Raw genomic sequence first — 13,448 nt, forward strand, 5'->3', positions numbered from 1 at the left:
ATCCCTTAGAACAGTCTTGGCCAAGTCCCCTAGGGATCTACTGACCCTGCCCTGTAGGGGGCCTTGCATCTCTGACAAAAAGAAAAAAAAAAAAAAAGACATAATTTCTAGGGAAAAAAGAGGTGAGACAGAGACCCTAAGTTGAGGGCTCTGAGAACCCGTCCGCCCTCGATCCCCATCTCTTGACGCCCAAACCCCGTTCCTCTCCAGGTTCTATCTGATCGCCGGAGGGATCCCACTCATCATCTGTGGCATCACAGCTGCGGTCAACATCCACAACTACCGGGACCACGGCCCCTAGTGAGCGTGCTGCCTGCCCGCCCCACACCTACCAGCCCCGCCCTGCTGCCTCCTTCACCGGCAGGGGCAACTGCCTCCCCCCTCCCCAGCCACCCACCCCCAGCCCCTGCATGTTGACTAGTCTGCCTCCCCACCCACCCGGCCTCGGGGCCCCACCTCAGACAAGCTGTCCATGTCTCCCCTCAGCTGCTGGCTCGTGTGGCGTCCAAGCCTGGGAGCCTTCTACATCCCGGTGGCTTTGATTCTGCTCATCACCTGGATCTATTTCCTGTGCGCCGGGCTGCGCTTGCGGGGTCCACTGGCACAGAGCCCAAAGGGGGGCGCCAGCAGGGTCTCCCTGGAGCCAGGGGAAGAGCTGAGGGGTCCCACCAGGCTCAGGAGCAGCGGCCCCCTCCTGAGTGACTCAGGTTCTCTTCTCGCTGCTGGGAGTGCAGGGGCCATGACGCCCGGGCCTCCAGAGGATGCTGACGGCCTCTATTCCCCGGGAGTACAGCTGGGGGCGCTGGTGACCACGCATTTCCTGTACCTGGCCATGTGGGCCTGCGGGGCTCTTACCGTGTCCCAGCGCTGGCTGCCCCGGGTAGTGTGCAGCTGTTTGTATGGGGTGGCGGCCTCGGCCCTGGGCCTCTTCGTCTTCACCCACCACTGTGCCAGGCGCAGGGACGTCCGGGCGTCCTGGCGCACCTGCTGTCCCCCTGCCTCGGCCTCCCGCGCCTCCCCGCGAGCTGTGCCTGCCGCCCCCGAGGACGGGTCCCCGGTGTTCGGAGAGGGGACCCCGTCCCTCAAGTCGTCCCCGAGCGCTAGCAGCGGCCACGTGCCGCCCCCGGGCCCCTGCAAGCTCACCAACCTGCAGCTGGCGCAGAGCCAGACGTGCGAGGCGGGGGCGGCGGCCCGCGGGGAGGGGGAGCCCGACTTCACGGGCTCCCGGGGGGGACTCGGCCCGCGCCACCCCAACAACGTGCACCACGGCCGCCGGGGCCACAAGGGCCGAGCCAAGGGGCACCGCGCGGGGGAAGGGGGCGGCAAGAACCGGCTCAAGGCGCTGCGCGGGGGCGCGGCCGGGGCGGCCGAGCTGCTGTCCAGCGAGAGCGGCAGCCTGCACAACAGCCCGTCCGACAGCTACCCGGGCAGCAGCCGCAACAGCCCGGGCGCCGGCCACCGGCTGGAGGGCGAGCCCATGCTCACGCCGTCGGAGGGCAGCGACACGAGCGCCGCGCCGCTCCCCGAGGCCGGCCGGCCGGGCCAGCGCCGCAGTGCCAGCCGCGACAACCTCAAGGGCGGCGGGGGTGGCGCGCTGGAGAAGGAGAGCAAGCGCCGCTCGTACCCGCTCAACACCGCCAGCCTGAACGGCGCCCCCAAGGGCGGCAAGTACGACGACATCACCTTGACGGGCGCGGAGGCTGCCGGGGGCGGCTGCATGAAGACAGGCCTCTGGAAAAGCGAGACCACAGTCTAGGATGGAGGCGGGCTGCCCACATGGGGGCCCTCAAAGACGTCTATCGGTACGTCCCCAGGTTTGAGGCAGGAGTGCCTTGCTGCGCCCGGGCTCACCAGCTTTAGTCCTGGACCCTGGGGAAAGGAGAGGCAGAGGCTGCCACTGCCGAGGGGCCATCCCTGCGGAGTAGCGACAGACAATCCCTGAACCTCAGGCAGGATACAGTTCCGTCCCAGCCCAGGCTAGTTTCGGCAGCACCTGCCGTCCAGGGGTGGGAGGGGAGGTCCTATCAGCCTGTGGAGTGACCAAGAGTGGAAGGGACAGCACAGGTCAGATGGATTCCTCCTAAGGTACTCCCCACACCTGTCCACACCGTCTCACTGGCCACCATCAGCCCTATCATGCAAACATAGATGATGGGAGCCTGAGAACACTTCTGTCCTCACTGCCCTCCTCTGAAGTCACCCATCTGTGCCCAGATCCAGTTTTTGGCTTACAAGGGAGCCAGCCAACTAGATGAGTCAGGCAACCAGGGCCAATGGGAGGGAACAAGGTGCTGCTTTTCAGATTAACAAGAGAAGGTGGGGCAGGGTGAAAGGCGGCAGTGGGGGAATCAACTAGTTCCATGGAAGAGGGGCAGGTGGAAGGCTGCACAATTAGGACTAGACACCATTCCCACAGGACTGGCAAACCATACAGCAGGGCTCAGAGGTGGCCTTCAGGACAAAGCCAAGGCCTGACAACTAAGAAGCTGACTACCTGATGCCTGAGGATGATCTGAGGGAAGTCGAGAGAGCTAGTGCTTAGATCTGGGGCCAAAGCTAGTCATGCCTTAAACCCAGTTCTACAAACCATGCCCTTAAGAGGGGCTCCAGGGCTAGGCTGCGGCCCGGGAGGAGCACTTACTGTTCAGTTACAGAACTCGCATCCCACCAAGGGACCGAGGAAGAGCACGTCCCTCCCTCCCTCCCTCCCTCCATGAGGCCCCATGGGAGAGGCGTTCCAATCATTGGATCTCCAGCTCTATATTAAGGAGAAACTTCCAAAACATCAAACCAGCTTCCGGCCTTATAGAAGCCTGAGCCAAATCCCCGAGGCAGGGGTAGGGCCCCTGCAGCTCACCTGGGGCCTCCACCCTCACTACTTTTATTTAAACACCAGCACTCACATTTTGCCCCAACCTAAAAAGCCACCACCAGCCTTTGATCACAGGACCCAGCGAAAGCGGAGGGAACCTTGGGCCTTGTAAAGCCACAGGAGAACCAGGCCTGGTCCACACCCCCACCCAGGCTCCACGTCACCATAGCCTGACCACTAAGGCGCGAGAAGACGCAGGGGTTGGGAGAAAACCCACACGTGACGGGATGGATCCTGTTATTTATGCTTGCTGCACAGACAATATTAGAAAACAAAGCAAAAAGCGAAAAAAAAAAAAAGCTTCGTATTATTCGTCCACATATGCTGGCTGCTGTTTCCATACCCTGCCGACGCCTTAGCACTGGAGAGCTTTTTGCAATACGCTGGGGAGAGGGGAGGGAGGGAGGGAGGAAAAGTGCCAAAGAAAACATGTTTTTAAAAGCTCGGGTTTTATACAATAGAATGTTTTCTAGCAGATGCCTCTTGTTTTAATATATTAAAATTTTGCAAAGCCCTTTGAGCCATGACCTTACTCCACCCACGGCCCTTTCATTATGTGGGAGAGGATCTCTTGACACCACACACATGAACTCACCAAAGCCTCTGATGGACGCAGGGCAGAGGGCTGCCCAGTTCTTGTCCTCTGAGGGCTGACACGTTGAGAATGCCAACTGCTCGGCCCCATCAGCCCTGCAGTAGTGTATCCAATTCGAACCAGGAGTAGGAGAGCGCCTGACAGTCTCCTAACAGTCCCAGAGGAAAGCCAGCCCACAGAATAGGAACACAGACAACCCACTTTCTGGGACCAGGGGATGGGACTCTCTCTGACCCAGCGTCCCTGCCTTCCTTCTGACTTCTACTCCAGCACCTGGGCTCCCAGTAACTGCAGAGCCTCTCTGGGGTCCTTTAAACAAGAACAGCAATACTTAAGGACTTGTATACACTGATTTCTCTAGACATGTTGGGCCTGTTATCAGGCTGCTATCAGAAGGGTGATGCGCCCATCACCCCGGATGTGCATCAGGGAGGGTTAGGAACACTCGTGGCAGCCTGCCTAGCAGCTTGGGCTCTCTGGAAGTCCCTGACTTCCTGAGGGGTACGCAAATACTGTTCGATTTCACTATCAGAAATGTTCTCATCTCCGGTGACTGTGGACACAGGCGGGGTGGGACAGATCCACTTTGGGGGCTTCAACATGCAGGGTGGGAGGAGGAGAGCAGGGCTTGCTGGCCGCTTCCCCTCAGGCAAATCTAAGGAGCTACCCTCCACCGCCTCTGTTCCCTGTCCCTGCCCCTGGCCCCGGCCCTGTAGCTCCTTCTCCCCAATGTCTGTCCCTGCCGTTCCATCTCGAAAAGCCTTCCGGACCAATGTGTGGCGATGCTGGAGAAGGTCACCAATGTGCTTCACCACAGACCGTTTGTCAAGCTTCAGAACCTGCAACCAGGCCAGCTGCTCCGCCATCCGCAGCAGCACGGCCAGCAGCTCCTGCAGGCGGGAGGAAGCAGGGTAGGGCAGGTCCACGTTCGCCAATTTACAAAACCGGGCAAGGGAACACGTCAGCCGATCTGAAGGCTGCAGCGACTGCCAAGCCAGGAAAGTAGCGGCGGTGATGACAGGCAAGGGATGCCGCCCGGTCACCAGCCACGTCTCATCCGCCAGCTCCACCAACTGCAGCGTTCGAGACAGCATCTTCTCTTTGTCTTCCACGTACTTGGCTGGCACAGATGGGGAGGCTTGAAACAGTTTGAAGCTGCAATAAGCAAAATGAGGGTCTGGTCTCAATACCTATGGGGAACTGCTCTTCCAAGGTGAGGAAGATGGGCAAGCTAGTCTATTCTCCTGGGAACACTCAAGCTTGCTGGGCACAAGTTTATCCCGGTACCAAGGGAAGATAGGGTGAGTTTCCTGATGGAGAGGGGAAGGGCAGGAGGATGCAGAAGGGAGCTAACATTTGTTGACTGCCACCCCCCATCAGCCATTGTTCTGAATGCTTTACAAACGTTCTCCTCTCATCTACTCCACACTCCATTCTGTGCATTTATAGTTGAAAAACTTGCCCCTAGTCACCCAGCTAGAAAGTAACCAAGCTTCAAACCCCAGACTATTTGACACCAATAGCCTTTGTCTTCCACATACTTGGCTGGCACAGATGGCAGGGCTTGAAACAGTGTGAAGCTGAAATAAGCAAACTGAGGGTCTGGTCTCAATACCTATGGGGAACTGCTCTTCCAAATATTTGTCAGGCAAAAAGAAAAGAACACAGCTACTTACAAAAAAAAAACAAAAAAAAAAAAACAAAAAAAAAAACACTTCTAACTCCAGCTCTGTCATTTCTTAGCATCCCTTCAACACTAACTGCAGATGATCCTTCTGAGACAGGGTTGTATTCAGCCAAGTAGGCCGTGTACAATATGACAGGTGGAACGCAGGAGCCCTGTGCCAAGGCCAATACCTACATTCCTACATCATTAGGTTCCTGTGAGAGCAAAGGGATTTGAAAATTCTAGCATTCAGGAAATGTAAAATGGGATTAATCTGGTTAGTACTAGGCACCGGAGAAGAAGAGATTTTTCTCCCGCACCCTTGTAGATGAGCTTTGGTCCAAAGGAGATGGTCAGAGGTAAAAGGATTCAGGTCTAAACCCATCCCATCCCAGTGTCTCCCACTAGGCAGGTACCTGCTACAGTAGGTCTTCACCAGGTCTACCAAGCACAGAGACGGCACATCCAGTCCCAGGAGTTTCACTATCTGCATGTAGGTGCCAGAAAATACATCCAAATCTGCATAGAGCAGGGTGCAGATGGTTCCCATGGTCAGGGGCCAGTTACGCTGCCGGCAGGTAATTAAGACACAGCACCCCACCAACACCTCCTTCTTCTGCAGCCTGGCAGCTCGGATGCCAGAGTGCCGGTAGGCCTGTTGGTAGTAGGCAACTGCTGTGTCTTCAAATGTTGGTGGCAGCTGCAGAACTCGACAGAGGTCTCTCACTCGGCGGAGACCTAAGAAAACCCGCAGCAGGAGTGTGAGGGGTCCCAAAAGTACATTAAAAGGATCATACACCATGACCAAGTGGGATTTATCCCAGAGATACAAGGAGTTTTCAATATCCATCCATCAATCAATGTGACACACCATATTAACAGACTGAAGAAGAAAAGCCATATGATCGTCTCAGTTGATGCAGAAAAACCTTTTTATAAAACTTAACATCCATTTAAAATAAAAACTCTCCAGAAAGTGGGCACAGAGGGAACATACTTCAACACAATAAAAGGCCATATATGACAAACTCACAGCTAACATGGTGAAAAGCTGAAAGCATTTTCTTTGAGATCAGGAACAAGACAAGGATGCCCACTCTGCCCGTTTTTATTCAACATAGTTTTGGAAGTCTTAGCCACAGCATTCAGACAACAAAAAGAAATAAAAGGAATCTAAATTAAAAAGGAAAAAGTGAAACTGTCACTGTTTGCAGGTGACATGATACTACACAGAGAGAGCTGAAAGGAGCCACCATGCAGCTCCCAGCAATTTCTGCTAAACTTGCCTCAGATAGCAGATGCACAAATAATGGGCCTTTCTACAATAAAAGTGACACTTGGTGAGGTCATTCTAAAGGCATAAAGACATCTGTGCAAAGAAGTCACATTTCAGCGCCCATCTTTTGGAGGCTGGTTTGATTTGGGGCCGGGCCAAGCCAAAGTTTGATCTGGGCTCTTTGAGTCAATTTCACACATATCCTCAAGAAAATCTAAACCTTCTACTGATTTGCTACCTCTCTTAGAAACATCTCCATCCTTTATTTCTAATTACCATTCTCTTCTATGCTGCATCACACGGTAATGCTGAAAACAGGAAAGGCAAGCAGATGGGCTGGACCATCAGGAGGACTTTCTTTAAAGCCACTGTATCAGAAAAGGTTGATTCTTACCTCGTTGCTGGCTGCGACTAACTTGTTCGTTTTCCCCTGTGCTTCGGGAATAGGTTACTTCTGTAATATAGTGGACAAAAAATAGCTTGTTTAGATTTTATTCACCAAATCCCTGCCCTCCTGCCACACAAAACCCGAGGAGCAGAACCCAAATCATCAGGTAATCTGCTCCCTGTCTCACAAAAGGTGCCCATCTTTACACCTTAAAGTGTAAAGATGTCTATGACCACAAGCAGTACTAGAGACTGAGGAAGATCAGGACTCAGGAAAGCAGTTCCAAATGTTCTAAAATTCTACTTGTCCCTCCTGTACATCCAATACAGGCAATTTTCCTGCCTGCAGATTTTGAGGGCTGCGTTGGTCAGGGACTTGGAAAGCAAAGAAAAAACGATGCTTTTGCCAATCAGTGTTCAAAATTACTTCAGAGTAATAGTATTTCCTGTATTCACAAGGAACTGACCCACAGTCCTCCCATCATGTCCAGATTAAGTAAATTGAGTGGAACTTTGTTTCTCTCTTTGCTTTACTTATTCTAAGTTTATTAATACCTACTACATATACCAGATACGGTGCTAGGGAAACACGTGAACGGCAGTTCCTGACTTTCTGTAGCTCACTCGTTCACTTTCGACCGTTTTCTCCCATATTTAAGTGTGTACATGACAAGCAGAGGACAGGAGATAAGCAGAATCTAACGTCAATCCCTCCACCGCCCCAGGCTGTACCCAAGGCCCTGGAAAAGCCGGCACAGGTACCTCGGAGGTTGCCTTCGTCACTGAAGGTGGTCGTAAGGACTCCCTCGGTGACCACGCAGCCGCATTCGGAGCACACCAGCTGGCTCTGCGAATAGTGCGAGTCTTCCACGAGCTCAGTGGAGCCGCAGTCGGGGCAGCGGCCTCCGCCTGGCATCTCACAACCCGTCCAGAGCCGAGGAAGCTTCAAGGCAACCGCCTCTCACGTCAACAACAGCCACAGTGCAGAAACAGGAAGTAGGAGGGGAGCTTTCTAAGCTCTGCACCTTTCTCTTCCGGTCAGGGCGACGGCATTACCATAGGTAGTTCCCTCCGCGCCTGCGGCGGCGCGCCACTTCCGGTCCCGTTCTCCTTCGGACTCGGGTAGAAACGTGAGCTAAGCGATGAGGTTCCTGGCCTGGACTGCGTCTTCAGGACGCAACCTGTAATTAGTTCCAAGTGGGCCAGACAAAGGGTTGCATGTGGGTGCGGTTACCACCTACGTGTACTCGCATAACGGAGAAGAAATTATGGCCGTTCACAAACGTCTCTCCTTTCGAAAGCGCTAAGAGAATCGCAGATTCTCCGCTTCTCTTTCGTAACGAATGTTTACTTTTGCCATAGTACAAAATTTGTGTCTAAAAGGGAGAATAGCGTAGTGAGAGAGCAGGAAATTGTGTTCTTTACACAGCAGCTTCCCCTCGAGCAAATTGTTTGCTGTCTTTGCACTCCATTTTTCTCCGCTGTAGAATGAGAGCATTATAAGATAAAATGGGGGGTGGGGGGTGGCGGGAGAACAAGGATGTTGAGTTAAAATCCAGAGTGGCAACCTCAAATGCTTTCAGAGGCGAGGCAAGGAATGTCTAAAGGAGTTGGTGAGAAAGACTATACGGCAGTCAGGCCTTTGACAAACTGAAGATTCAAGCAGATTTGAATGTTTTTGAAACATTGAGCTTTAAGATGCTAGAAGATCCTAGCTTCAAAGTTCCTAGCATGGTATAGTTCAAAGAAGCTTGAGCAAAAATGTGCCCTAGCAATGTTTTTTTTTACAATGAGAAACCAAGCTTACAAATTAGAGATTTTTGTATGTCATGTTTGAACACAAATTAAAAGTCACTAAAGAGAGTGTGTTTTTTCATAAATAAATCCTAATAGCACTCATTAAGAATAAAGATTTTAACACTTGAAAGTTTTAGAATCGGTTCTGTCTGGAAAAAAAAAAAGAAAGAAAGTTGAGTTAAATGACAAAGACAACCAGAGGTCAGTCCCTTCTGACTCCAAGAAAATAGATGGGAGTCATCATAGCAAGTGCTGAAGGTATGTGGAGAATTTCTGTTTCTCAGGCTGATAATGGAGAATATCAGGAGGGCCTTGAAATTATCAGATTTTAGAAGTTGTTGTGGGCTCAATTTCAACCTTGCTTTGGGGGTTGGGGTAGAGGGTGAGATCAGGACTTCCCACTGAGAACAGAAAACGACTGGACAGCTCCCATGCAGACTGAATTCAGGGACAAGAGTGTCTTGTCAACCCCTTAACAAATAGAGATACTCCCTTGAGGAATTAAATACAGGTTACAGCTGCCTTCCTTAGAAGACCAATAAATTATGTGCCCTGGAGCTGAAATTTTTTCAAAATAAAAATCACGCTTATTAGTCTGAAGAGACAAGGCAACACAATGACCATGTACCCAGTGAGTTCTCAAACAGGATTTGAGCTTCAAACATAAAGCATTCTGATCAGACAGAGCTATAGCTACTTTTGAAAGAGCTACAGTTAGCCATCAGGTACAGAGGACTCTCTATGCCTTAAGAGACTGTGAGTTCCCCGGACCATGGTACAGAACAAGAGCATCTCTGACAAAAAAAGATTGCATTTTGCCTATAATCCAAGCACCAGCCTTCTCTGCTGCAGGTGTCACTTTCCTCCAGTATAAATTGAGAAGGATATGCTGTGCCTTACAAGAATTGTCCATGCAGCCCCTCTGGGTCACAAGTCCCTCACCTCTTCTCACAGCTATTTCAAAGTCTCCCCTCCCTCCCTACTGCACAACAGAACTCTCTGCATCTTGGGCCTCAGTGAGTGGACAGGATTCCAGGTGTTAGTTGGCCAGTGAACACAAAGCAGCTAAACTTCTATTTGTTTCTTTTTACACACAAGCATCACATGGAACAGTTAATGGACTTTACTGAAAGGTTGAAGAACTTAATGTTATTATAGTATAAAGGAAAAATTTTTTTGTGAAATGGGAACTTTCATCAGGCTCTCCTCACAGGTCAAGTGGAAAGCATTAAAAACCAAATAAACCAAAAAAAAAAAAAACCTTCAAAAGGTGTCAGTCCCTTCTTTTCCACACTCAGTCTCTCTCTTTGATAGCCACATCTAAGGATACCATCCCTTCCCCCAAGAGACTGTATTCTCAGAATGTGAGGACTACCCTCCTTTTTAGAGAAGTCCCATTCACGACCACAGGCTTTGATCAGACTGGAGGATCCACCCCTCCCCAAACCAAGGGAAGCAGTAATCCCCAACAGTCCATTCCCTGACATGCGAGTTGCTCCTTCCAGACCTATACCACGCGAGGGCTTCAGCACGATGGCTGTGGGTGGGCTTTGGCATTCCAAGTCCCCTCTCCTCTAGGCTTCCCTGCCAGTGTGAGGTATGGCTGAAGATTTATTTCTGGTTGTCCAGCAGATCAACACTGATACACACTTGCATGCTCACGTGTGTGCACACAGCTCTCGGGGACATCCACTAGTTTTAGACAGTGCGGTGGACATCCGCACTGGGAAGGGGAAAGATGTCCTTAGAAGCAGCATAATTAGCATTGGGCATAGTTCTTTATGTTTTCATATGGAACAGCATCAGACTCCTCTCATCCCCAATTTTGTGCAGATCTGGAAACTAACTATTTTTTTAAAGTGGGATTTTGTTACAGAGTTATCTACCCATACCTGAGCCTGGAAATTCTGCTTTTCCCAACACACACATAGCAAAATGGAAAAGCGGTTTTATGATCCTCTAATCCTAGGGGTAGACGGAAGGAATTCTCTTTTCCAGCCACAACTATGTAACTATGTGATGAAGTAAGACAGCCTTGCCCTCAGACATAAACAGGCTGGGAGGTGGGCAGGACCCAGGCCAGAAGATGGCGCACTCTACTAAGACATGCCAAGTCTGGGGTTCATGTTCTCAGGAAGAAATGTGTTTATTTAGGAAATTTATTTGCCTTCCTTCAGGAAATCGGAACAGATGCATCATCCTTAGTGCCTTTCCTGCTGCTATGAACTCTACTAAGGTTGCCATCATTCAACGACAGTGATTATCTGTTTAACAGACACTTCTTGCAACCCTGTCCCCTCCCCTCCCCCAGCCTGTGAAACTGGAACTGTGTTTCTCGTCTGTATCCCCGGAGTCCACATGGTACCTGGCACGCAGGCTGTTGGAATGCTGAGTGCCCGGGCTGGGCTGGATTAGAGCAGAAAGCTGCTGGCATCTGCTACGGTCCAGATGTGAAATCCGGATCATAAGGCCAGAGTTCTTTCTAGAGAGGAGACAGAGGAGGAGGGCACTGTGGGTGTGGCCTGAAAGAAGCCCTCGGCTAGATGAGTGTATTCTGATTAGTTGTTTGTCTGTCCGACTTCCCCTTTGTTACAAGTCTCTGTGGGGATGATCTGGCTTTGTCATCCCTGTGTCCCCGGAGCACCTCCTGTACCTGTTCAGCTCCCATGAGCACCTGGTGGGACTGTCAGAAGCAGCAGAGACACCAAATTCCTGAGGTAGGATCATTTCTAATCTGGAGAAGGTAACCAGGGGAAGTTGGGCTGCTGTCAGGGCCTCACCCCTGGGCTCCTTCAGGCTCAAATGACCTTAACCCAGTTTCACTCTGAGCCCAGAGGACAGTATCCTGTTCACACTGGGCCTTGGAGACTTTCTGACTGGATTTCCTCCCGGTCTCCTCACCTCTTTGGTGGACACTGTTTCTTTTCCAGTACTTCCGGTGACACGGCCTCGGGACAGGACGTGGCCAGGACTTCCTAAACCCTGGTGGCAAAAGCCTTCCCTCTTTCACTTTCCCCTTTTGAGTTGTTTATTCTGTGACCCCGACAGACTTTCCCTCCTCTGGACTGAGGGTCAGTCACTGTGTTCAATTTCTTGACTCCTACGAACAAAGGCATCTGGGAACTCTGAGAGGGTGGTCGCAGGCCCCGAGCTGCACAGGCCTGGAGCATGAGCAGTCACCTCACCTGGCACTTCCCTCCCCGGGGAGCTGTGGCTCATCCGGCTGTGTCTTGACGGGGCATTGGGCCACGTGGGCTCCACTTTCCCTGCCTGCTCCAACCCTCCGGGATTCCAGGTCACTCAGAACGTGATCTCCTTGGCCCCCAAGATGATCCTAAACCAGGGGCTGGCGAACCTTTTCTGTAAAGGGCCAGGTGGCAAATATGTAGGCTTGGTGGATGATAAGGTCTTTGTCTCCATCACTCAAGTCAGCGCTTGCAACATGGAAATAGCTGTAGACACTTACTTAAAAGAGCATGGCTGTATTCCAATAAATTTGGTGGACACTAAAATTTGAATTTCATGTCATCTGTGTCATGAAATATTATTATTTTGATTTTTTTCTTTAAAAAAAAGTTTTTTGCAGGGGGAGATAATTAAATGCATATTTTTAGGGTTTTTTTGATGAAGGTACTGGGGATTGAACCCAGGGCCTCATGCATGCTAAGCACACACTCTACCACTGAGCTATGTCCTCCCCACCATTTTGGTTTTTTTAATTGTTAACACATGTAAAAATCTCCACTATTCAGTGTGGTGGTGTTGACTGTTGTCATCATTCTGGCCATTCCAAGTCTAGACTTATTCAGCCCACATTAAAAAAAAAAAAGAAAAGGGGAAGTGCATCCTCGGCTTGAGGTCTTCATAACAAGAGAGAAGCCATAGCTTGCTGACAGCTGCTCTAGAACTCCAGGTGGGAGAGGTAAGGAGTGCAAATCCTTTCTTAACAACCTGCAGTGGGACCCCAAGCAAACTCAAGTTCTGATGCCTCTGGAGGTGGCATCATCTGCATGATGGAACTATTCTCTGTCTTGATGAGAATAGAAATCGTACTCAGCAGTGCTTAGCAAAAAGCAGAAACTCAATAAATGGGCCTTCTTTTTGTGGTCCAGGTTCAGCCTGAAGTGGGCAATTGACACGCAAGGACAGAAGCAGCTTTCTCTCAGCATCACCGTGGTGACTATTTCCAGGGCTCAGGATACAGGCGTCTGTGTAAACTAGTCAAACATCGAATGGTGAAGTGAGGACATTCTCCTTCAGGAGATTTGGTGGCTTTGGGATAGCTGGCCTCACACAGCTCAGCTAAGCCAGTTTTGAACTTGAATGTGAAACGTTTGCTCCTGTCTTCCCGGGAGGGGAAGAGGGCAGAGCCCAAAAGGTGATGCCAGCCCACAACAGAAGCCCAGCCCTGTCCACTTAGAGATGGGGCCCAAGGGCTAGAAGAGCACATGCTGCTGACGCTTCGGCCGTGGTTAAAGACAGGTAACTGTACCCTGTGAGTGACATTTTCCATGGGGAGGTGCGCAGGGTACCCCTCCAAAAACAAGGGAAATGAACCTTGGGAGGGAACACTGGGGGTCATTTATGTGAACTTTCTCTTAGAGTCTCTCCTTCCAGAAGGCTTTTTGTTTGAATCAAACCCGGAAGGCTGGGAGGGTTTTTGTTTGTTGTTTGACCTAATTTGTTTTAGTTAATTAAAAAAAATCGTAATACAATTTTTAAAGGTACTGATCTGGGCAGTCCTGAACCCAGTGTGAATTCACATCATGCTCCAGAAGTGAAGACTTCACCCTCTGGGAGATCAGTGGGGCAGGGCTGGGGAGGTGGGAGGTGGCATGGAGGGGAGGGAATCAAG

General features: G+C 51.1%; 2 protein-coding genes across 2 annotated transcripts in view; one reads left to right on the forward strand and one right to left on the reverse strand.

The window, feature by feature from the left end:
• ADGRA2 (adhesion G protein-coupled receptor A2) overlaps nt 1–3,404 on the forward strand; it is a 33,836-nt gene extending 30,432 nt beyond the window's left edge. The window contains exons 18-19 of the mRNA XM_074353265.1: nt 211–300; nt 487–3,404. Coding sequence (XP_074209366.1) covers nt 211–300; nt 487–1,756 — 1,360 coding nt within the window. The 3' untranslated portion in view covers nt 1,757–3,404. The remainder of the gene's footprint in view (nt 1–210; nt 301–486) is intronic.
• BRF2 (BRF2 general transcription factor IIIB subunit) lies at nt 3,303–7,818 on the reverse strand. Its single transcript, XM_010946990.3, has 4 exons — nt 7,559–7,818; nt 6,804–6,863; nt 5,550–5,871; nt 3,303–4,622 (listed from the first exon to the last, which is right to left on the reverse strand). Exons 1-4 carry the CDS (start codon nt 7,710–7,712, stop codon nt 3,893–3,895), a joined length of 1,266 nt encoding a protein of 421 aa, XP_010945292.2. The 5' UTR covers nt 7,713–7,818; the 3' UTR covers nt 3,303–3,892.
• Between the last annotated feature and the right edge of the window lie 5,630 nt (nt 7,819–13,448).

Source organism: Camelus bactrianus, chromosome 26 (genome assembly GCF_048773025.1).
Source record: "Camelus bactrianus isolate YW-2024 breed Bactrian camel chromosome 26, ASM4877302v1, whole genome shotgun sequence".
NCBI lineage: Eukaryota > Metazoa > Chordata > Mammalia > Artiodactyla > Camelidae > Camelus > Camelus bactrianus.

What these genes read in the sequence shown, in the direction of transcription:
- BRF2 (XM_010946990.3), bottom strand. Translation starts at nt 7,712, where the DNA reads ATGCCAGGCGGAGGCCGCTGCCCCGACTGCGGCTCCACTGAGCTCGTG. An exon ending in TGACGAAGGCAACCTCCGAG is followed by an intron (nt 6,864 to 7,558) that starts GTACCTGTGCCG and finishes ACTATATTACAG; the next exon opens with AAGTAACCTATTCCCGAAGC. An exon ending in GTGAAGACCTACTGTAGCAG is followed by an intron (nt 4,623 to 5,549) that starts GTACCTGCCTAG and finishes TGCTTATTGCAG; the next exon opens with CTTCAAACTGTTTCAAGCCT.